Genomic DNA, 26,287 nt, shown 5'->3' with positions numbered 1-26,287 from the left:
ATTAGATTGCAATAATTGGCCAACCAGGTTCCTGCCAGTCCCAGTTGACAATGGTGTGATCCCTATCAGTGCTTGATAACTAATGCAGGTCATTCACGCTGCACTTGTATTAATGTATCTCTATATTTTTTTCTTACAGGACTCAGAGAAAATGTTAAAGGCTGTATTAAAGAAGAGTCGCGAAGGTGTGAAAACAAGCAAGAATCAAGGTTAGTAAAACGATTTTTGTTTATATATATATATATATTTTTCCTTTACAACTGCTTTTACCTATGAATTCATGCTTTATATCGGCAAATTATCTCTATGCCCTCTCCCCACACAAATATGAGCTATATTTTCTATTCACGTAGAGGATCTTACAGAGATATATGCATGCTAGCAGGTCATGTGTACACAGCAAATACAAATTAGAAGGTTAAAAATGCGTTGGTGCAGGACATATTGTTTTTATGGAGAAATGCGTCGGCCCACCAAGAGCTTACCTGGGATAACATTTTGATGTGTTTTCTATGCGTGACTATTGGCAGGCTTATTGTATGTATGAGATGCGCACTTTGCAAAGTAATCAGGGGCAAACACAGGATTTGTAGAGGGGGGTTTCCACACCACACCGCCAGTGGGCGTGACCAGCATGCATGGGGGCGTGGCTATAATATTAGACAGTGCTTGGCTGCTCTCCAACTCTTCCTATCCCCATAATATACATGGGCAATGCTGCATGCACTCCTGTTAGGTGCACACAGCTCTCCCTTTTCAAGCAGATCCATGTGAAGCGGGGGGCAGGGTCCAGCCACCTCAATTATACAGTGCCCGAGGCTTGGATGGGGGTTTCCAGGCACTAGGAAACCCCCCTCGGTTTACCTCTGCAATGTCTCTCTCATAGTACTGTCTACGGAGATTAGCCAATGCTACTTAATTAGAATATTCAATTTATTTTCAAGGTGTTGCTCATTGGAGCTTTATTAATATTTCTTTAGTAACTCAAGACAGGATTAGGTGGCACTGAAGGTCCATTTCTGGCAACCTCTGAGGTGACAAAACAAACTCTTGATTTTGCATGTGAACGTACAAACAGGCTCCTTATTGCAGGTAGACTGGAAAACTCCCATCATAGGGGGCAGACATTTGCTCCATATAGAAGACAGCGCTTCTCAGGACACTGTCCCTGTGGCACTCATGAAATTACTGTCATTTTAGTCCTCCAGTCGCACTCAATCTGATAACTTGTAGACGGTTTTCTCTGCTGTGCTCTTTAATAATCCTTTCCCCACTGCAGCTCTGTTTTGCCCAGCGTAGTAATGTGAATCTAAGTGCTACATGTTTTTAAAGGTCTTGTTTCCAAGGTTGGCAACTGAACATCGTCATGACTCCCACTGATACATAACTTGCATATCTGAGATATTGCGCTGTAAATTATCTGAACGACAATCCTTTTATTGCTTTCCGCTGTAATAACCAACCAATAAATCACTGGCAATGGGTTTTGTTTTTTTTCTTAAAACTTTCATTCTTTTGACCTCGGCTTATAAATGGCTGCATGTGTCTGTCCTGACCCCATCTGCAAATAAAACGGCTTTTATTAGAGCTGCAGAACGAATGGGACAGAAGATAGGAATTCCTTAGTGTCCATTTATCTTTATCACTGAAGGAAAAAAATGTTTTTTTTACAATTTATGCTTTGTCCAGTTTTCTGCGCTGAAAGTACATCGCACAAAAATAAGTTGTGCTCCCATATAATTTATTGGTTTTGCTTTTTGACTACAGCTTCCTAGAATTTTGAATAAACCTGTAGATTTCCATTGTTCACAGTTCCTACTTGTGGATATTTCTGTAATTGTTGGAACCTCAGCCAACATACACTACACTGCCCCATCTAGACAGGTTTAACATTAGAGAGTTACTGCATTAACCAGAATTAATCCTTTGTATGCTGACACCTTTCACTGGATGTCAGACAATGAAACTGGAGACAGCTTTATTAAAAGGTTCAAAAATAGCAAAGTCTGACACAGCCTCATCGTCTAGTGAGAATTGAACTATTTATATACAGTTCTCCCGTCTGATACATAGTCTGAGATCGTGTTGCGTGAATGCCGGTTATCTTTGTCTTATATTATTATTTTATTTCTAAGCCACCAACATAGTCCACAGTGATTTTATCTTTCATTATTCTTTTCTGTATAAAGTACCAACATACATACGTCCATAGTGCTATAAAGTGCTTTGTTTGTGGAGGTTTGCAAAACATAGATAATGTACACTGAATACTTGTGCGTATAAACCAGTGTAAAAATTGCAGAAATATTCCTTATTCTATCGCAGGACAGAGCCTCCTTCTGTAGGAAATTAATTATAAAGTTAATTTTACTTTCATTTTGAGATATTGGCAGCTTAACTACAGATTTCAAGTGCCAGATGCAGTTTTAAGAATTAAAATCCTGGGGGGTAAATTTATCAAGCTGCGGGTTTGAAAAAGTGGAGATGTTGCCTATAGCAACCAATCAGATTCTAGCTGTCAGATTCTAGTTATCATTTATTTAGAACATTCTACAAAATGACAGCTAGAATCTGATTGGTTGCTATAGGCAACATTTCCACTTGTTCAAACCTGCAGCTTAATAAATTTACCCCGTGGGGAGGGGGGGGGGGGGGCAGTTACAGCTTGTCTTGGGATGGACAGATTTTCGAGAGATGTGTTCTAGACTGCATCCTTAAGATGAAAACATTACAACTAGAGGCATGGAACGGTCTGATTGGGCACTCTAATCATTTAGAATGTTCATTCTGCTTCTGTCTGCTTACAAATATCACCAGGAAGCGGGGTTGATATATGGGCAGGAGCTTAGAGGCACCTGAATACAGGGGTAATCCGTTTATTTTGGAACACTCTTACAATTTTAACCATCCATTTTAAGAAACTGCATATTATGTGGCTGGTTTAACAATTTACTGAGGAATTTGGCTTGTAATTTGAAGATAGACAGGAACACACAAATGTACATATGGAACTAGTCGTTTTCATGTCTTGTAAAACCATGTGGCGGCCTGATGTCAGTCTGTAACATCTTTGTGTCCCTCGCCTTCCCTGAGGACTCCTGCAGCCTCTCGTTTATAACATCATTTTTGGGTTCATGTCCATTTATGTATGTTCTCGTTAAAGCTTTAGCCTTCACATGCATTGAACTGTTTTTAAATACTCTCCTGTAAAAATGTACTAAGTCCATTGCATTTTATTTCTAGCTTTATTTTGTGTTTTTTTTTTTGCCTTTTTTATTTTGTGCCTTGTCTTCGTGTTTGGACAGAGTCTTTTATATTTGTTTTGTTTGTGATATAATTGTATCAAGAGCACAGAACTCAGCAGGGCTGCATGTGTGTCCCAGGCCGACTAACCGAAGCACCTCAACGGGTAATGCAAAAAAAATGTAGTCAGAGTTGCACCAGGCCGTGTGCAAGCCAATAAAATGTATCCGCATTTCAACAACCCAGCGAGCAAAAGTATATTGTTTAATCGTATCCTAAAGAAAGGCGTTCTCAAAATCTGAGCTCTCGCTTATATAACCATCACTGATCTGTGTTGAGCAAGCTCTGCAACTTGGATGGATGAAAGTATTTCACTTCTCCAAAATGTCATAAAACTACATTTTATTGGTCACTTAAAATCTGATATCCCCCTGTGTAGATTTTATCTCCACCCCGGTGTGGATATTCCTGGCATTGTATGTGAGTTGCTGGTCTCTGCCTTTATAAAACATAGTTCAGATCCTTTTTTTTTTTTGTTTGTTTCTTGCAGTCTTCTGTAAGACTTTTGTCATTTAGAAGAAAAAAAAATGATGGAGCCAAAACAGAACTTCCTTTGTTTACCATGAAGAATGTCTCCACTGTTTCTGGCTTGTTCTGTGATGCTCGGCCCTGTTCCTTATGGCTGATACCAGTTGTGGAACGACGATTTTATTTCCGACTACAGATGCAAAACAATTGTACTCCACAAAATGATGTTCGTGTTGCTGGCATCAAGGCTCTGTCCTGGGGTGATGTGTTATAGCTCCTGTTTAATTAGTCTGTTCCTCTCTTCTATATGTTGTATACCACAGGCAACCTTTTTGGATTTTCTCCTCTGGTGCGCAGAAAGTATTAAACACTGTGAACACCGCCATACTGTGGAGAGGAGAGGTTCAGGGTGCATACTTAATCCATTTAATGCATAAGAAAATCGTGTTGGCATATTGGCACAGCAGCCAGTCATTCGTACCACCTCTTGTCATGCCCACAGCCTCGGGTGATCTTAATGTCTGGTATGAATTTTCCAAAACTGAACTCATTGTCTTTCCTCCTCCCAACCACCCATCCCACCATGACCTCTCCATTGTCGTTAACAACACTACCATCTCCTCTGTCACCCAATTCCTCTGCTTGGGTGTCACCCTTAACTCCTCTCTCTCTTTTGCCCCCCACATTCATTCCCTTGCCCAAGCCTGTCGCTTCCAACTACGCAACATCGCCCGCATCCGTCCCTTTCTCTCTCAGGAGGCCACCAAAACCATCATACACGCACTCATCCTGGATTACGGCAACCTCCTCCTCACCGGCCTTCCCCACTCTCGTCTCTCCCCCCTCCGCTCTATACTCAATGCGGCCGCAAGACTCATCTACCTCTCACGCCGCTGCTCCTCTGCCTCCCCTCTCTGCCTTGCCCTTCACTGGCTCCCCTTCCCCTACAGAATTCTTTTCAAACTCCTCACCACCACTTACAAGGCTCTCTCCCACTCTACTGTCCCTTATATCTCTAACCTCCTCTCCATTCACACTCCTGCCCGCTCCCTGCGCTTGGCCAATGACCGTCGCCTCTCCTCCACTCTGATCACCTCTTCCCATTCCAGAATCCAGGACTTTTTCCGTGCAGCCCCCCTTCACTGGAATGACCTCCCTCGCTCCATCCGCCTCTCTCCCATTCTGTGCTCCTTCAAACGTGCACTCAAAACTCGTCTCTTTCTCAAAGCCTACCACCCATCCACTTAACCCCTATCTCCTCCGCTCATTCTCCCCTCTCTCCCATTGCCTCAACCAGGTCCTCTTGTGCCTGGTCTGTCAGGATGTAACCTCGAATGAGCAGGGCCCTCTTCCCTCCTGTCTCCTTACCCGTTCTTCTGCTCCGTGTCTATTGCATCTGCCTGCCTGGAGTTTCTGAAGTATTGGTACTTTTTGTTTATTGTTCTGTACTGTTATACCCTGTATAGTCTACTGTTTGTACTATATGCGGCGCTGCGGATACCTTGTGGCGCCTAACAAATAAATGATAATAATAATAATGAATGGGAGTATTGCCCAGGCAGCTGCTATGTACATAGTCCACCTGGATAGATTTTCATAATTACTTCTCATAAAGAGTTCCCTGTAGCTGCAGGTGGATAAGTGAAGATTCATTGACCTTACGACCTCGTGTTCTGTACCGTATAATTTACCTATTAAGCATGACCTTGACCTCTTGTCACAATTGATAACTTCAAGATGTAGGAATCTTCAACATATGTATTCATTTCAAGCTATATGTATAGAGTTTTTATTAAAGACGATTGTTACAGTTCGAGGGAATCCCCCTCAGATCTGGATACAAAAAATTAGTTTATTAACCTATTTTAAGCTGCTTGACTGGGAGCTAGACCAGCTCCAAGCATCAAGCACACTGCTGTTACCTCACACAAGCACTTTTGTTGTGTGATTCAGTCACTTTCAAGCCTTAATGACTGAACCACTAATTAGTATGTTCTGTTTTGCTCCTGTTAAATGTCGGTCTATGAAGATATATTCTCTTTGTGAGTCATAAATATACAGATATTGTATACGTTGCATATGTAGACTATTAAGTCACTTTTTTTGTCATGGATCATGTGACTGGTATGTGGTGATATAAGAATTCTAAACGTGAATCAGACCTGTTGTCTTGAAAATTGGAGTTTATTGGTCTATCACAACTATCAACAACTAAGACAGGAGGTACATTGCACTGGAAGGACACTGTCTAAACCAACTGGTTACCTTAGAGACGTCCCTTCAATCGATTGATCTTGGGAAGGATGGATGGCAGAAATCCAGGCGCCTTAACACAAAACAAGTCGTATTCTGAGTATAGGCAGCTTGCGACTCTCCACCGGTTGTGGAACTGCAAGTACCAGCAAGTCGTGCCTCATTATACAAAGAGCCAAAAATCTTTCCCTCTGGAACAAATTGCCTTGGTTTTGTTGCTATACATACTCTGTAAGTCTAAAACTGTCAAAGGAAATACAGTCCTATATAAAATGTCATTTTGGTTCATATGGAGGAAAGTTATTCCCCAGTTTTGTTCTGATACATAAGACCAATACTTTTTTTTTTTTCCATGACCTCCTTTGTTACCGTGAAAGTGGAAACCTATGAAGCGTGGAACGAAATGCAAAAGTAGTTTCTCCACATCTGCATTCCAGAACCTGATGGAAGAACTGGCATTGATTGTACTAAATACATGGATTTTTTTTTTTCTTTTTTTGGTGTGTTCCTTTGATTTTTAAGTCTAATCCGGCCCTGCTGCATTCTGACAGCTGGCTTATATTATATGTCGTGCAAGTTTCCTTTGTCCCCGCCCCCTTTTTATTGGAAATGGCGGGAGGTCAGCCAGATCATTACACCGTTCTCAGCCCTTGATGTATGCCTGCTGGTTCGAGACTCCTACATCCACATCTATGGGGGACTTACGGGAGATTTCCTCTTGGATTTATGTAAAACCAGTCATTGCTAAGAGCCGTTGAACCATTTTATGAGGCATTTAGTAGAGTATGTCTCTCCCATCTATCATCCGCTGGCTCAAACTGTAATTCTCTGTGGAACTGATATACATGTTCCATAATGTTCAGAGAAAAAAAAAAAAACATTGCACAAATGAACTTAAAGGGAAAAATGTCCAACTAGTGATCCTGTGTATGGATGTCTTTGGCCCAATTAAAAATAGCACATGGATGGCATTGTATAATAGTTGCAATCAGCTAGGTGCACTGTTGCTGAACAATCCAAAGGGAATTTTCATGTCCACGTTGGACGAACGATAAGGCAACAACCCACCCATTTAAACGGCAAAAATTAAAAGCTAAAACTATATCCGTTTGTTGTTGTTTAATCTAATAATGGGCAACATTTGGCCCTGTTAAAATGTTTTTGTTTTTTTGATACTTTTGTATATATACTTTTTTTTTTTCTGTTTACATTTTCTTTCACTATAATTTGAATACAATTATTTTATCTTTTCACCCCCTCCACTCACCCACTAGTGTCCACTTCCTCCTGCTTATCTTGTTCTCAGTTTGGTATTTGGTATTTATTTGTCACCTTCCCTTCCATGTGAATATGTTGCTCCCTTTGAAATAGGTTTCACTCCTCTGCTGTCCTGTGCTTGTGTACCATATCCATTTTGTATATAATTGTTTTGTTTTTATTATGTTTTTTTTTTGTTTTTTTTTAAGCAATCATCATACATTGTTTTTGGTTGTGTGATGCTGTATAGAATATACTAGAGCAACATGTGATGAGCAATCTATCTCTGATCACCTAGCGCTTGTACGTCTGTTCTGGTGCACCACAGTCAAATACTGACTATTGCTTGGTACCAGCTAAACGCCATCCAGCACAGACTCCTCATGGCGTCATGTGCTGGATTGTGCCGTTGCTGTTGATATATTGATGTCTTTTTGTAAAAGTGACAAACGAGTAAGACTGCCCCTTGCTGGTCGTTCTAATTAAACAATTATGAGAGATTGCTACATTACACAAAGCAAATAAGAGGGACCAGTCTACTTGTGCGGTGTTTGGTAGAACACAGAAGGTTGTTACAAACAGAACTGTGGAATTTCTATAGCGTTTTATAGATCACCAGAACTGACATATTAGCATTCCTCATACCGAATGAGTACTGTGTTTGTGATTGAACACAGATTAGGTTGCCCTGGACCAGTTGTGCTCCAGCTATCTCCTCTTTAAAACAAGAAAAAATAAAATTCTTGTAAGTGTCACAGAGGCCTTGTGGTAAAGCCCCTGATTTACGACAGGTAACCAGCGCTCCTCTGTTCAAACCAAGGATCAAAGACCTTCACAAGTTTCTCTGCTCATTAGAAATTGTCAAAAGTACCTAATAAATTTCACTGGGTTCTACTTTCTCTTTAACCTCCTCCGCCACATTCTGTGTGGGGAGGGGGTAGAGGGGTAGAGCCAGATCTCTACTTGCCATATCAGCATTCTATTTCCTGTCTTAATTATCTTTTGTATGTTTTAAAATATACACAATAAAACTTGAGCACAAACATGGAAGCATGTAAATTTATTATGGTATTCTAGTGTTGGATGTACCATGGGCGTCCATAAACCACTATCTCCTTACCAAATTAAAACCTAGATCATTAAGGGCCAACATTGATACATGCTAAACATGAATGTTCCAGGGAACAGAGAGTTACAAGAGCCACAATACAACACGTGTGCATTGCTCCTTACTTCATGGTATTATCAGCTCAGGCCACACGTTGGTTCATGGTTTGCCGATGCGTTTGTGAGCGCACCGTGCTGGTTCTTTAGCATCAACATAGGAAAAATAACTAAAGAACTAGAGAAACCCAGGTCTGAAGGTCCCATTTAAACCTCTCGGGAGGCTGGTGTCCACCTCTGGTACATCTTAAGTGCGATCATACCCAAACAGCCAGATAGCCACAGAGTCTACAACATTTACTACGATCATCTACTTTATATCTGTGCAAGTTCCTAGCTTTCCCTTCTCATTAAGGCTTTGTGTTTTATACAGACTTGTTCTGCCTTGTTGTAGCCTACTCATTGCTCACAAAGCCTAAGAGACTAATACTAGGTGTATTTCTTGCGGAAAAAATATTCAACAAGTAAACGGCAGTAAAATGGACCATGATTTGTGGTGGACACCCTGGTGTGCCGCCAAACTTTTCACAAGCAAGTATAATCATAAACGGATTTCTTGATATGTTTGATAGTGTCCACTCCTGGTTTATCACCGTGCTCCTCTCCAAAACAAGAGTCACCTGTTCTCCTCTGTTACATCACGGGGGTGAATTAGGACCTAAACCAGGATAGTACACTCACACAGCTTTCCACGGACCTGGGTGACGCCAGGTCAGAGGTGGCCGAAAGAGACAGCTACTTGGGGTGCAACATGGCTGGGGCCACAGGTCCAGCACGTAATACAATCAGTTTTTGTTTTTTGTTTGTTTTTTTTACTATCTTGCAACATCATCCTGAGAACATTGTAGAAAGATCAAGAAGGATTAATTTATTTTCCATGGCATGTTAAATAATACACTTAATGCTGTCAGAACTCCCAGTAGGATGATCTTTTAAGACCCGCAGAGTTTCAGCAGCCATATGAGAACACCATGTGCCTGTCTGGTGGCCAAGAGGGATGGATATGGTTTAGTGTCTTTGCTTTGCCAAAACACTACTGCTCCCATGGACTCCTCTTCTGACCTATGCACACACAAGGATAGAACCTGCACACTGGTGGCAACAATTGTGTATACATTGTGTGGTTCTCCTCTGTAACTACCTATATGGCAGTTAACATGTGGGGAAGCCCAGCACTGGTGTCATGAGTACAATTCCCGACCATGGCCTTATCTGTGTGGCGTTTATATGTTCTTCCCGTGTTTGCGTGGGTTTCCTCCCACACTCCAGAAACATACTAGTAGGTTAATTGGCTGCTATTAAATTGACCTTTAGTCTCTCTTGGTCTGTGTGTATGTTAGGAGATTTAGACTGTAAACTCCAAATGGAGCAGGAACTGATGTGAGTTCTTTGTACACCGCTGCAGAACTAGTGGCGCTATATAAATGGATGATAATTAACTCGGTGTTTGATTTGGTAGACAAAAAATGTACTGTCATCTTAAATATCAACATTAAATATTAATATATAATATTACATTTTCCGTTGTCTCAAAATATCTCCCAACTCAATCTCTCTGCTATACTCGCGCTCTGTGCCTCTCGCCCACATTCATTAAATGCAGGGCTGCTGGGAGCTACCTCAGGGCCCGGTTTCACCCCCTGCTCTCTGGGTTGGCAGCCTAGGGGGAGGTGTGACCATATGGACTAAAAGGAGGATCATCATCATCACTATTTATTTATATAGCGCCACTGATTCCGCAGCGCTGTACAGAGAACTCATTCACATCAGTCCCTGCCCCATTGGGGCTTAGTCTAAATTCCCTAACACACACACGTCAATTTGATAGCAGCCAATTTACCTACCAGTATGTTTTTGGAGTGTGGGAGGAAACTGGAGCACCCGGAGGAAACCCACGCAAACACGGGGAGAACATACAAACTCCACACAGATAAGGCCATGGTCAGGAATTGAACTTCTGACCCCAGTGCTGTGAGGCAGAAGTGCTAACCACTGAGCCACCGTGCTGATGACACAAAACGCACACAAGACAGCGCGGATGGGTCCCACCATCTTCGCCACAGCCAGATCACCAAGAAGACATGCCATTTATAAAGAATGATGTAAGTTTTAAATGAAGAATGCCTGTAGCTGTGAATAGATATATATGCAGAGGGAGAGTTTTTTCGTCACAAGAACACTTGTTTTGTTTTTCATGTACCTCCCCTCCCTCATAGAATTTTCTCATAATTAAGGATTGAATAGGACACTTTCATACCAACCCGTCTTTGTTGCTACTGCGGTTGTCTAGCAATCCCGCATTATATGTAAAGGTTAATGTATTATAGGATGCGCAGCAGAAATCACTTTCAATTTATGTGTGTTGTGCTTTAACATATATATCACAGCGCACACATTAACCATGACAGTCTTATTTACAGAGGACCGTTCAGTGAACGGTATGCGGTTGACAGCCTGGTGTCGCTACCAGTTCAGTCTCCCTTCTGAGCACACCCCGGGTCCTCCTCATCTCAGCACACAGAAAGGAGATGTAGATTCCATTGTACCTAAATGGGCTTTGGAAATATTGACTTTAGTGCTGTAGATGTTTGCCAGGCTTGTTGCTGAGGAACTCTTTCCTCTCTCAGCTGTGGAATGAGGCCCTGATAAAGTGCCGTGAGATAGTGGGGCGGATATAGAAAGGGCGATACGTGCCAGGAACAGGCATAGCTAGGACATCGCAGGGACTGGAGGCGTGCCAGTGGAATTTGTGAGGTAACTGTGAAGAAACATCAGTCTGTCGGCATTTAAAAAAATAATGGTGAGCCCCCCAAGCAGAGCACAAGATAAACAATGAAGAATGGGCGACATCTATATCACGCCCTTGAAACCACCGATAATGTACTTTATACCAGACACGGTGACTGTGTATTCCTAGGCCAGAAACCACCAGACCCAACGTATAATCTAATGGACCAGTATTTAAAGGTCTTCTGCCAAAAGCTCACTTTGCACTGAGTCAGCCCATCTTTGCTTAAAATGACCAACATCCTATTACTTTAGCAGTGAGGTAGATAATATAACGCACAACATCACAGATTAACACTTTGTGAGGTCACTGGTTCCTAGTGCTATTTTATGATGCTTTTACACACTAGTATTTTGCAAGGCAACTAGGTCATTTTAGACCTGATTGGCCATAAATTGCAACGTCTTTGGGCCTAAAAAGTCTTTTGACTTCAATCGATCAACGAATAATCGGGAACATTCAGATATACACTGCTAATTCCATATCGGACGCGTGACGCGGTCATCCTGTATGTGCCTGAGCGCCCAACAGCTAGAAATTAAATCACCAGTGGTCAAATTTGACGGAGATCCAAAAAAGGCCGACTGGGCCAGATCACCCTCTGTGGGCACCTTTTGGCTGCATTCTCATGAACATGAGCATTAGTTAAACTCTCTCCACTGTGTAATTTTAAGGTATATTTTAACTCTGCTACACTTAATAGAAGGAAAATACTGCCTCATTAAATAAAGTGTAGCTTTAATAGACAAAGTGTATTTCCCCTCTTGCTTTCTCTCTGTAACGCAAGACAGATGCCTAATTACCCTCTCCTCTGGGTGGAGCTGCAGAGTCAGTACTTCTGGAAGACGTGAACAGAGCACTTTGATATTTTGTCTCCGGGCCATGTGCTCTTGACCCAGACACCCACGAGATTGCGTTTTATTGTGGCAGAATGACGGAGTTCTGAATATCAACTAGATCAAATTACAATGTAGCATATAAATTCCCTTTCATTAGCACTTCAGCGGGCAGTCATAGACGTAATGGAACAAGTGCTACGGACCAAGAAAGGCAGAACAATAGGGTCTACTGCAGACACTGATTAAAGCACTAAAAGTGCTGTCTAACTAGAAAATGATAAAACAATAATAACTTTACTGAAAAGGGAAATAAACAACAACAGTGGCTTCACTATTTATATATTGTAATATTCAATAGTTACAAAATGAGGAAACTGCAACCTTGGTTGGGGTGATTACTTATTAACTATTATTTATATAGCACCTACATACTTGGCAGCAGATTACAGAGAATATGTAGTCATTCACATCAGTCACTACCACAGTGGAGCTTACAATCTATATTCCTTATCACACGGACACACTAGGGTTAATTTTGTCAGGAGCCAAATAACCAATCTGTATGTCCTTTTTGGAATAGCATTTTCTTAATTTAACTTTTGCATAATTTCACCATGCATTCATTTTTCCACACCATTATCATCTTGATTGGATGAATGCTGGAAAGAATTTTGATCCCTAACTATTCCTATATGACATAACATTCTATGGCTGACGTAATGTTCGTGACAAAGCTAATTTCACTAACTCGTATTTTAACTTTTTTTTTTAACTTGGCTGTCTTTTTTAAATGAGGCAACGTCGTCCTCTCAATTCCTAAGGTTATTTGTTTCTTATATTCAGTAGTGAAAATCCCTGCCTATTCCCCACATAAATTATTCCAAAAACATACTAGTAGATTAATTGGCTGCTATTAAATTGACCCTAGTCTCTCTCGGTCTGTGTCTGTGTATGTTAGGGAATTTAGATTCTAAGCTCCAATGGGGCAGGGACTGATGTGAGTGAGTTCTCTGTACAGCGCTACGGAATTAGTGACGCTATATAAAAAGCTGATGATGATAGTGGAGAGTGAATGGTATATACCATGTTTGAAATATTCCCCTAAAATCATTGAGGTCCCCTCCTGCTTTTCACGGGCGCATCTGCAGCTTATTGATCTATATAGTCAGACTGTGTTCGTTATTTGACTTCAAACACACGTCGTAACTCTAGACTCCAAACTCCAATCGTGTTATCGACCCCAGTGGTAATTGAAACCAGAACATCATGAGTTAATGGGGGACTGAGAATCGGAACAGCGACATGCCTCTAAGAAGAGGTCTGGTGTTAAATACAAGATGTAAATTTTTTAAAAAATGTTTATTTATTTTAGAAAGCTGTAGCTCTCCAGCTGTTGTAGAACTGCAAGTCCCAGCAGGTTCTACCTCTTATTACAAGGAAAATATTGTTCTTTTAATTGCCATGGACAACAATGTACTTTTGCCAGTTCAGAGCAAGTAAATTCTTTAGTTACAAGTGAAGCAGATCACTATAATGGGGATTTTAGTGTAAACCTGTTGAAAGTGAAGCTTCTATAGAAAAGACAATTGAAATAAGTGATTTTCTGTTCTGATAATTGGCACAGAGGTGAAAGTAACATTAAAAAAAATAAAAGGGCACCCATCTTTGTCAGCGTCGTTTGATAAATCGACCCTGTAGTCGCCACCAGTCTCCCTAAATTTATAAAAAGTCTCCCTCTTAGGCTGTAGAAAGCATTTATTGCCAACTACAGCCTTAGTATATTACACCAGTGTAGACGGGTAAAAGGATTGTTGTGGAAATGTCTTTGTGAAGCCAAATAAAACACGATGAGGGATCTTTAAATTACGTGCTATTTATTTCCATGTTTTTCCAGTCCGGCCCTGTAAATCTTTCAGCGCTTTTTCTGACTTCACAGGGATATATGTTCTCCTAACGTATGAATTCTGGGCTGATTTAGCCCCTCTACACAAATGGATTTCCGATCTCCAGCTCACTTCCTCTTATTTTGCTCTTAAAGAACGATAATAGTCTATTCCCATCCCCGCTTGTTTTACTGCCCTGCAGGAATGGTGACCGTGATTTTATTAGTCTGCATCTTGGAAGACACAGCTAAGCTAGAGGTTTATGGGGCACAAAAACTGCCGGTTTCTTAAGAAAACACATTGAAATCGGGCTACGGGGCTCCTAATGAAGTGTTGTTAAGGAAAGATTTAATGGTCTTTCTCACTGACCAGGAACTGGAGTGTGTTCCTCTGGGAGAATTTGTAATATAATTATTGGCAGCTAATCTGTATATATCATTACTTCATCACCATTTATTTATATACCGCCACTAATTCCGCAGCGCTGTACAGAGAACTCACTCACATCAGTCCCTGCCCCATTGGGGCTCACAGTCTAAATTCCCCAACACACACACACAGACTAGGGTCAGTTTGTTAGCAGATAATTAACAGTATGTTTTTGGAGTGTGGGAGGAAACTGGAGCACCCAGAGGAAACCCACGCAAACACAGGGAGAACATACAAACTCCTCACGGATAAGGCCATGGTTGGGAATTGAACTCATGACCCCAGTGCTGTAAGGAAGCACAGGGACCTCCTTTCTTACTAGCATGGAGGCAGAACACAGGATGTATCCAGTCCAGAGAGTTGGCCGCACACATCCCGACAGCGACAAGATCTCGGCTAACGGCCTCTAGGAGGTGGAAGCTCTGTCTGACGCCATGGCTCTTGTTCACTAGGTCAACTGAATTAGCACCAAAGACATATACCATCAATTGCTATACAAATCCTATGATTTTCATCTGGTACGGTTCCCTTGGTCCGGGGATGTGTCTGTACAGGGTACTGGTGGTTCTGATTCCACAACTCCTCAAGGTGCTAGTTAACCTTTGACCCTCCTTTCCCCTAGTATGCTTGTTCCTGTGTCAAACTATTTGTTACTTTAGCAGAACAATCTAGTGCGAGTCCAAAAAGTGTTACACACCTGACCTGACACTTGCCCAGTCCGTAAGACCCACCCACTTCATGCTTACGCTGGGTGCCAGATACTGTAAATCAACTATAGGAAGATATCGCCACTAATTTTGGTCAATTTGGAGAATCGGGAGACCGACTTCTACGTTATAGATTTCCAGCGATTTTCAACGTTTTTAAACCCCCCTCCACTCCCCAAAAAATTCTGGACCATCCCTAATTAAGTGTCACTTGGAACTCACTGTGCTGCTTATGTGTCCCATATCAGTTTATACCAATTGTCCTTTTGTATGCCAATGTCTAGCGGACATTGCATGTGTGTGTTTGTTTTTTATTTATTTTTAAATAAAATTAATTTCAAATAAATAAGTTCATGTGTACTTATACAAGACTGAACCACTGGTTATTTTAATAAAACATACCGGTAAATAAATTACAAACAGGCATGTAATATTATATATGTATATATCATATGCCCCCGGGCCGGTCCCATAGTGGGCTATCTTGGGCTTGATCACTGGTGTGTCTGCATATTTTTTACTTTAAAATGTTCATAATAGGCTGCTGATCTGAGCCTCTTACCTCAGACTAAAATATGCCGGCCAGCCACTGATAAATATATATATATATATATATATATATATATATATATATATATATATATATATATATATATTATAAGTGATAAATATAAATACTTGTGCTCATACAAGGTTTTGTGTTGTCTCCTTGAGGAAAGTGTAGAACTATGAGTCACCTGTGTATCTGAGCTGACTGTAAAGTCATGTACTAGACAAGATATCAATAGAATTGCTATATATAGACCCTAAATTTTCTTTGGCTTTCTGTGATTTCTCTGGTTTCATTAGACATTAGTAAGATGAAGTGCTGCTTGTTACTTTCATCTATGTACGTTTCAATGTTTGGGTCTGGTTGCTCTTTAAAGAGACAGAGTGGTAAAGCACTTGTGTAAAGGAATCACTTTAAGGGCTCGTTCACACCTATCTGTGTGCTTCTCACATATGAATAAGTTCATGAAAAGCACATTAAGCTTTAGGGATTTCCTTCTTATACACTTTATCTGGGTTTCTTTCTCGCCATCAATAACCAATTGTTACTGATTAATCCTGGTGTCACCTTGCCACCAGACACAATGGGCAATAGGATAATCTCTGCCACCACTAGGCTCCATCACGGCCCCTAGAACCGCTTACTTATGGGTAGCTGGTAGAACTGCTGCAGTGCCTCTTTGCTGTGGGTTGGCTGGTACCCCCGTTGACACACAGATGCTGGGTTCAACACAGGACAGCCGGGGAACGGATTAGAGTGTTAGCTCTTATATGTTAGTCTCAGTATACAGCAGGTAACAGGTGTCGGGCAGAATCTTCAAGCAGTGATAGTTTATTTGCTCAAGGGACCCTTGCAAGGACCATTGTTGGAGGTAGTAGTGATCATCCAGAAGTACAGATGACATGCTACAGTTGAAATACAAAACAATGTGTCTGACACACATGTTGGCAGGGTGTAACCCAGCTTCCTGCTCCTAGCTGGCACTACAAAGTCTGAGATATTACATCAGATCTTTAGCATCAGGATGTAATGTGTTCTCTAAGTTTTTGGATTTAACGCAATCTAAACTTAGCAAAATACGCATCAATCCGTGATTTACTGGTTTACTTGCGGTTACATTACTCAGGTTTCTTATCTCTCTAAGACACGGGATGAAAGGCCCCCCCTCCTGTGCTTTCAATCTAAAAAGATGTCATCACAGAGATGAAAAGACTTCATTAGCGGTGGACTTTCTTTAGAAAAGTTCCGAAAACAAGTCATGACATACTCCCTCAGAAATCAATACATTCCCAATACAAAAATCGGTATTTGCAATAAACTACATTGGCGCACTGCGCCACTAATTAAATGTATGCAATAAGTTAAATCTAGGTGATCTGCACCTGATATAAAATAAATATAGGAGTCAGTGGTATATCGCGTGAATGTACGCTAACGGTACAATAGATTGTGTTGAAAACAGCATTAAAAATATGCGTAAAATGTCTAAACGTTTAGTGCCTCAGTGAATGTTAGGCTGCATTCTGATGTATATACAATCTTATACCTCTCCTCCTCTTCTGTGTGTCATTTGACCTCCAGCTCTCCGGATTGTTGTCATTATTAAATGGCATAAACTGAAAATGACTTTTTGCCCAAAGGCTGAGCTGTTAGTGGATGAGTGAATCATGTCAGATACAGACACTTGTATTAACATTTATATAAGAACACTCTAGCTCTCATCCATCACAATAGGGCTTTTCACCTTCTTAACCTATTAATTGCTAGGGCATCTTCCCCTGCCTGGGGGATGTTGTTCTAATTAGGTTACCTTGTCTCAGAATACAGACCTGGCAGCCTTAAATGTTATCCTCCTGTGAGTGACATCTCCATTATAGCATTGCTGACCTGTAAGTGCACAGAGCGATGCAAGGGAGGAAATTATTCATTTCATTATAATGCTTTATTGAATTTTATTATGGAATAGAAAATGCCCATAAGTGAAGATGTCTCTATAATATGCTAAAGTCCACTAAACTTTTTTTTTTTTTTATCTTTTAGTTGAAGAGAATACACAAAATATTATAGTATTCTCGGGTCACAATGTGGGTTATCCCAGCGGCAGTCTGTGCATCCAGGATGATCTATACAACATGGGCCTCACCAAGGGAGTTTCGGTGTCCCTGCCATCCTCCCCGCTGCTACCACGCCAGTCATACGCCATGCAACAACGGCACAAGAAATCCCCAGGTATCATCATCATTTATTTCATCATCATCATTTATTTATATAGCGCCACTAATTCCGCAGCGCAGGTATCACTCTCTGATCTCTCTTAATGTGTCTGTCTTATATAAAGTCAATATGTAAATTATATACAAGCTAATATGTAGCTAGTTAAACAAAACAAAAAAGAAAAACCTGCGACTCCGTACTTTCTACAGATCTGCCGTTCTTAAATGTATGTCCATCATAAATTATTATTGTGTGGTTTCCTTTCAAAGAGTTAAACTGTTTTGAATTTATCAACAGCAATAATGACCTCATCTGTTGGATCCAGCGCTGGCGTTACACAGTGTGTTGGAGTTACTGGGTTCTGTCCTCCCGCCACTATATAGTACATTGTAGTGCGCCTTATTACATTAGACTATTCTTATAAGTCAGTCACATCAAGCTCATCTATGTAAAATGTCATGTGCTGTTGATAGACAGAAGTAGTAGAGTGAAGTCTGTGTAATCATCATATTCAGTTATTTATATAGCGCCACTAATTCTGCAACGCTGTACAGAGAACTTATTAACATTAGTCCCTGACCCATTGGAGCTTACAGCCTAAATTCCCTAACACACACACGCACGCACGCACTCACGTAAATTTTGATAGCAGCCAATTAACCTACTAGAATGTTTTTGGAGTGTGGGAGGAAATCCGAGCACTCAGAGGAAACCCACGCAAACACAGGGAGAACATACAAACTCCACACAGATAAGGCCATGGTCGGGAATCAAACCCATGACCCCAGTGCTGTGAGGCAGAAGTGCTAACCAATGAGCCACTGTTCTGCCCGATGGATGATGGAGCTGAATCCTTCAGTTCAATTATTGATAATGACATTGTATTTTTTACTCTTTGAGAAATTAATGTAAAAATTAATTATTTTTTTCCTGCCCTCACCCCGTTTACCTGAATCATTGGTTTTGGTTTTATCTTGTATTACAGCATCGATATTGAGAAATATTCAAAACTGGGATAAAGGGCTTCTGTTTTTTATGATGGCTAAAATCTCCCAGTATATAGTGTCATTGGGTCACGTCTACAGTATTTGCAGGAGACCTCAAGATGGCCGACTAGTACCGCCATCCTTCTTGCATTAAGCCACAGATGATGGATGAAGGAGAATACTATATACCGGTCCATGTTTGTGGAATTTCCCAGTGTCTGCTGAGCGTGTAGAGCTCTGAGGTTTTTATTGAGAGATCAGATTTTCTTAATGGCCTTTATTGGAATAAGAAGACTTTCCCTTGGGCCTAACTTTGCTAACATATCAGTCACACGCTACATATTAAATCCCCCTTTGTTTTGGAGGAGGTTTCTTAACATATTTTTGATCTCTCCTTATTTGCAGTAGTTACATCAGGCTGCATACCATGTATCACTCTTGGTGCATTACACTAGTTTGCCCTGCGATATACAAAACAAGAATGAGCCATTATGAACACCAATATTAGGCCTTATTATATATTCCGCTTACCACAACCATTAAAACAAATCTGAGGTACAATAAGTGTGCGATTTACATATAAGAAGAAACTGATCCTTTGCGTTTGGTAATATAAGATTATCATTGATGATGCGTTATAGCAGACTTAGTATTGCCCCTGTATTAATAACCCTGAATGTTACATTCATACTGATGAATTTTAGCCCCCCTTTCCTCCTACGGTCATAGTGTTCTGAATGCTAGACAGTTCTTCAAGGAAAGTAATTGTTCATTAAGCATCTTGGGGTCTCGGTGGTGGGGGGTGGTAGTGTGCACAGTGCCATCTTCATACAGTACCCATGATTTATAGCGCCCCCTGGAGCAGAGCGAGGAGTCGCATTGCCCTGCAGCGTACTGGGCTCATAATGGGCCATTGCTGTTACACCACTGGTTTGGGAAGAGGTAGTGACAAGCTGACCATAGGTGGCCTTATACACTGCTCCAAGCTTCCAATGGTCTTTGGTATAGGTAAGTATGAGGTCATGTATTACTGAGTCAGTCTGTGTACAAAAGGAAACAAGTGTTGTAATACTGTATTCTCTCTCGGCATGTAGAACATGTGTGTCCATAAAACCTCTGTGATTGCTTGTGTGAGCCAAAAAAGGACGCACATCGCTATCTCTTTTTTTTTTTTTTTTTTTTTATTGTTCTGCTGTGTGGACTTTAACCTGCTTCTGTATTATTATTACTTTGGAGGAAGGGCTGGGAAGCATGACGTATGACGTAATTGTGTTTGTTTTGGATGTGCAAGTCTGTTTTCCATAATAGATTTATGAATGGATATGACAGGCTGATAGATGAACTTTCTGTTCTATCTTGCATTGTCTAAGGTCTACCGCAGCATTCCGTTAATTGTCTGTTATGCAACAGTAATTATGTATTATTGCTTGTACTTTATACAGTCAGACCGTAGGCAGTGCTCTAGAACAGCTCAATATTCAGAGTTAATGATTTAACAGTTACCTGAAGTTGCTGAATGCTCTCAGATAGAAGTAGCAGGACACGAAATGCGTTTCAGTGTCAGAAATATAGGAATTGTTATTGTGCAGTAATAATCATAAGTCATCATTAAAGTGAAACGCTACGGAATATGTTGGCGCTATATAAATAAATGGATGATGATAATGAAACCGCTGGTTCTTGGTGAAGTGGCAGGCTTCTCGTGGATATCTGTTCGGACCACAAAATTGCAGATATTAAAGTGCTTACCCACGGTGAAGGCAGCCAGTTTGGGAACCAAAGCAATAATCATTCGCTCGGAACCAGTGACCTCCTTATCGCTGGTTGTAGGGTGCGTCCCTATATGTAGCTTGTCCAGATTTCTTGTTAGTCAAACCAAGGTCACTAATTTGGGCGATGAATGAAATGGAAGTGTGAAGATATCCCCATTGTACTCCACAAGGGCACCTGTCTGTGTGTGAAGACAAATGATCTTGCTAGAAGCTCTGCTGGTTCCTGTATGACTCTTACTACATCCTCCCAGTGACCCAAGGCCGCCTGTGATCACCCTGATATTATGTGCATGAGCGCACTTACTTGGGCAACACATCCTCCTGCGGCTCGTTAAACTTTTATCCCGCAGTTCAGTTGCTGAAAGGCAGAAGTCAAGTGACAGTGTAAGTATTAGGATACATCACCAGGGGTTCAGAGTGACTTAATCAAGACATCTTCTGAAGTAACTGGAAAAATGATGGAAATGATCGCAGTGTAACACACACAAACTCAGTGTAAGGAAAGGTGACTGAAGGTGCTTATGCTTTATTGACTTGTGAGTTATTATTCTTTATACAGCACCAATCCTATGACACAGTGCTATACAGAGAATGTAAATATGAATTTATATAGCGCCACTGATTCCGCAGCGCTGTACAGAGAACTCATTCACATCAGTCCCTGCCCCATTGGATCTTAGTCTAAATTCCTTAACATACACACAGACAGACTAGTGTCAATTTTGACAGCAGCCAATTAACCTACTAGTATGTTTTTGGAGTGTGGGAGGAAACCGGAGCACCCGGAGGAAACCCACTCAAACACGGGGAAAACATACAAACTCCACACAGATAAGGCCATGGTCGGGAATTGAACTCATGACCCCAGCGCTGTGGGGCAGAAGTGCTAACCACTTAGCCACCGTGCTGCCCATATCATTGTTTTGTAGTTTTAAGAAGACTTTTTTTCTTGAATTTAGTACTTAATTTAGTTAGTTTGTTGCCATTAATGAAACCATAAATACAGTCAGTAATTATTCTAACTGCAGTCACGGTAGCCATCCCTTACCTGGGTGTAGTACACGGCCTTGTAGTGAGTACACCAGTCACCTCTACGTACACGTTGGAGCCCTTTGATGTGATTAACACAACCTCTGATCTAGGTAGAGTGTTTGTGCCAGGGAGCTGCTGTCAGCAATGTTTGCCCTTTGCTTCTCTCTGTGTGTTTGGTCAGATTTTTGTGATTTGCTCAGCTGGAGGGAGAATTACTTGTCCTGCTGTGTCAGCCACAAACGGGCAGAATCCCGGCACAAAAGCCTGCACTAATGTCATATAGATGTCCTGGGTTGTGAGGTAAGATTAGCACACTTTGTCCTTTGAAGAGGGCGACAGACTAATAACAGCAGATTTTTCTTAAGTGGCCTCACATTTGACTGTGTCAGCTGTTGACAGGGCCCTATATTTAGGCTTATGCCAGCAGCCCCTTCTATCATTTTGGATTAAAATAAAAAGCAATCCCCTACCCACGCACTAACCTCACTTTCACCCGCTGTTTACGGATATATTTTGTGTCTTCCAAATTCTGTAGCTGGTTAGATACATTTTGGAGGTCAGAAAAAAAAAGCTTTTTAAAGGATTCATTTCTGGGTGTTATGCCTGTCTTTACAGTGCAACATCAATACTGCTCGTTTGATTATAAGACATTTATACACGTTTGTGTTCAGTGTTTAGATTACATGATCTGTCATTTTGCAAAAATACCATTGAAGCCATAGAGGTGGAACAGAGTTTATGGAAGTGAATGGCCCACCATGGCTAGGGGGACAAGTGAGAAATGTTTCTTAAATTCTGACTGTTTTTTAGCTTGGTTGTGAATAATTGAGATATTTCAGTTTATTGCAATAAACATTCAGTTCAGTTTGTCAGTTCTAAAAACCTGTTGGGAGATGTTCCAGAACCAAATAACATAGCTATAACTTACTAGAATGTGGTCTTTTACTTTTTCTTTACTTCTTAAATAGAATAATTTGGTAGTTTATAAAATACATTTATTTTTATGTATGAAATGGTTCTGTAAGGGCCAGGAATTCCTGGAGCGCCATCTAGTGGCAGAACATCAAGTTTATTTAGCACAGCTGTGAAATATATTTTTGCAGCATATTTAATCATTGTCTAAGTCAGTGCATCTCTGTTCCATTTACAAATCATGGCATTACTTTGTATCTATCAATTCTTTTATTTCTCTAAGAGATGATCTGAATCCAGATCCAGTTTCACTTCTACATGTTGACCAAATGTAAGATGTTTTTCCAGACCGTTACTTAAAGTGAGATTACGGTCTTATCTTATCTCTGCTCTTCAGTGTCCTGTCATGTACAGTAGATAACTTTTTGTATCTTTTTTTTTTTTTTCAATTACAGTGATCCTGTCTGTATTAAATTAAGGAAGCTCTTGTGGCCATCGTCCATAGTTATTTTGCTGCCTTTTGTAGAGTAATATAATTATAACCCCCTGTATTTATTGGTTTCTCTGTACAGCATTGCATGAAACATTGGCATATGGTAAAGTAATATGAATAGAACTAATGATAATCTCATTCACTAGTTAATCACAAGGCAACAATATATTGGTGGTCTTTTTTGTTTTTTTTAAGTTTTCCACTCCTCCTGGCTCCAGTATTCAAATTGAGCATAAGGCACAAGAAGTCAGTGATTCTTTCATCAGATTTGCCTCATCGCTCATCCCTACATAACCGCTCACTCCTTCAGCACAAACCCATTAATAGAATCTTTATCTTCACCATTACAATGCCATAAAGCTCATCTCCACGCTGTACAGCCCATTTGGCTTCTAGTTCCGCTCATGCGAAGGAGCCACACAAAATTAAATAGGGAAAGGAGATGGTTGTGATCCATCGTTTTGAAGACTGGTTTAAGATTAAAGATAAAAAAAGATCTATCTGTGCATGTTTTAAAGAAAATGTGTATAAAAGTTACTTACGTTGGAAGTGGTCATTAATAAAGATCGGCGTACTTACTCCACGGAATTCATGCCTAGTATTTTCTGGGACTCTGAAACATCCTTTTCTATTACTTGGAAGTCTTGGCTCAACCATTTGAACTTTGCCGTCCCTCAACACTCAATCTCACCTGGTCCTAGTCAGCCCTTGTCCCTTTGTTAAAGCATCCCCCTACTCCTTTATAAATCCAGTAGCAGTCCCTCATTTGGGACCCAACCTGGTGTTCACTTCAGCAGGGTCCCAGTTCCTTTATTAATCTCTGAGCCCCAGAGGAGGGTGGGATCTGGTACCGGGATAGAGTTGACAGCTGGTTCCTGATTGGAGGGTTCTTTTGGGTATTATCCATGACCTGGCTATAAATTCTGGCTCTTAATGGATTGTTCCATCGCCCACAGAGAATACAGAGGCCACCCAACAATGGTTTCCAGGAGTTGAGGTTGTATAACTAACTAAATGCAAAAGGCCGATTTATTCAGTTATTACACGTTGACATATCTAAAATAGCTGTTAATAAAAGTCACTTATCTATGTAAACGTTTCAAGAGCTTATCAGAATGGAATAGATCAGAGATTAAGTTGTGGTTGTCTGTAAGGAAACTGCAGACAGTCTATTGCCTCCTTTAGACAGAATCGCTGCTCTCTCTCCACTGCACAGCAATGTAAATGCCATGCAAAATATCTCCGTTCCTTCTAGGTAAAAACATATGTAAACCAACGTTTTATTTACAGATGCATTTTTTATGCGTTGCAATTTTACCATTACAGTCCTTCATACTTGTAACGCGTGTTAATGCCTGAGATATAGAGCGCGCTGCGTTCTAATGTTGAATGTGACATTACAATTTCCCATCACTGTGGCTGCTGACTATTTATCAATGTGCTTTTCATGCATCTATTAACATGCGACAAGCACAAAAAGGCAACTTTTTCCTATTTATTTGCAGTAAATATTTTAAATAAACAATGTGCTATTTTAATTTAATGGCTCTTTAAAGTGGAAAATCCATTCAATGTAATGTAACTAATTGGTCCTTAAAATTCCTAATCTGTTGGTTGTCAGTTTCCCATCCCGTCTTCAAGTCAAATTCAGCTATTTTATGTTTCTTGCAACATTCTTGTCCTTTATTTTCCTTATCTGCTTGATATATGGGTATAATTAATTTTGCTCAGAGAATAAACAGGAAAGCGTAAATACAAACAGGAACTCTGGTGGTATTTGTTCTACTGAAAGGAAGGTATAATTTTATGGACTTAAAAGGAACAATACAATTGTCATGGAGAATGGTAGGATTCAACAGCGGACTCTGGAAACTTGTGGCTTTCCAGCCGTTGTGGGAGTGGAGATCCCAGCATCGCTGACTGGCAGGACATGCTGGGGTTTGTAGTTGCACATCCACAGGATGCCAATCTGGTGGCATTTTTTAAGATGGTGCTTTTCCAATGTAAAATAACGCTGTGGAAGCAAGACTTCTAATCTCAAATGGAAAGGCTCAGAGCTCTAACAGCTTATAATAGGCACTTAAAACGCTGTGTGTGTGTGTGTGTGTGTGTGTTGGATGTGCTTTAATATCAGCTATAATTGGAAAGCACTTGGTATTGAGCCCGAACTACAGGGGCAACATAATCCAATGTTTTTCCTGGAGCTCCATGGTTCTCTTCACAATCTCAGCTGAAACCGGTGCTGTGCTCCGGAGGGGAGGTTCTTGGGAAGGGGTGTGAGCGGCAAGACCAATCACAAGCCACAATCAAGAGAATTCACCTTCTGATTGGTCCTCCTGCTCATCCCCCATTTTAAACTGGCAAATTAGAAAGCAGTCCCAGGGAATCGTCAGGATAGTCAAACTTAGTGCAACTTTAAATCACTCATGTGACAGCCTATCATTTTTACTCCAAGAAATAAATTATTTCAATAGGGAGCGATTTGAAACTCCTGTACTTTCAACATAGATTGCAAAGTTCCAGTGTGACACCACTTATGACGTAAAAGTCCCATTCTGTTACCCCACAAAGAAAGCTCCACCGAACATACATTGTTTTTAGAAACGTTTTCAATACAATGCTGCTTTGTCACAACAGTCTTATAGCCATTTGCAGTTGGCTACAGCAGAGAGCAGCTGCTGTGTGGATTTGGGCCGTAGCCTTGTTTGTTTTCAGATGTTTTGGACGTTTTGTTAATTTATAGAGGATAGAGCCTTTTGCAGTTTTTCTGAATGGTAAATAACGAGCTCAAGAATTGCTCTAACAGCAATGTGTCCTACAACGTCTGCCTAGTGGAATTCCTCCCATGAAGACTGGACGATTGATGGGGGAAAGAAGTAAACTATTTAAGTTACACAAAGCGCTAAGCTGAGAGACTCTCTGCCACCTCTCCAGTCATCTCTGGTATGTTTAACAACCAGTGCCAGGTGTTGGTTATTCAAGCTGAGCAACTGCAAATATTAACAAGTGGGGTAATTACACGGCCGTTTCGTTCTCCTAAACAATCAGGGAAGAGAAGCAAATGAGCAAGACACTGAAATTGATCCAAAATTGTGTTGCAACATTGGCGTTTCAGAATTCAAGAATTAGTGTTTGTAAAAAGAAAAATGCTTTACGGTGATGGCTGTAATTGACCATAGGAGCAAAGTAGACAAATGTGTAGCATAAAAATGGTTTTATATTCATTTTGTTTTCCAA

At 40.7% G+C, this 26,287-nt stretch overlaps 1 protein-coding gene across 5 annotated transcripts in view; it reads left to right on the top strand.

The window, feature by feature from the left end:
- Positions 1-26,287, top strand: part of TANC1 (tetratricopeptide repeat, ankyrin repeat and coiled-coil containing 1) — a 146,885-nt gene that overhangs the window by 55,757 nt on the left and 64,841 nt on the right. For 4 of the 5 annotated variants that reach the window (XM_075180820.1, XM_075180818.1, XM_075180819.1 and 1 more), the window contains exons 2-3: positions 140-209; positions 17,682-17,870. In XM_075180820.1, coding sequence (XP_075036921.1) covers positions 152-209; positions 17,682-17,870 — 247 coding nt within the window. In that variant the 5' untranslated portion in view covers positions 140-151. Of the gene's footprint in view, positions 1-139; positions 210-17,681; positions 17,871-21,924; positions 21,946-26,287 lie in introns of those variants that run through there. The other variant, XM_075180821.1, reaches the window with a different exon arrangement.

This window comes from Mixophyes fleayi, chromosome 7 (assembly GCF_038048845.1).
Source record: "Mixophyes fleayi isolate aMixFle1 chromosome 7, aMixFle1.hap1, whole genome shotgun sequence".
NCBI lineage: Eukaryota > Metazoa > Chordata > Amphibia > Anura > Limnodynastidae > Mixophyes > Mixophyes fleayi.
This window is presented reverse-complemented; position numbering and strand designations above follow the sequence as displayed.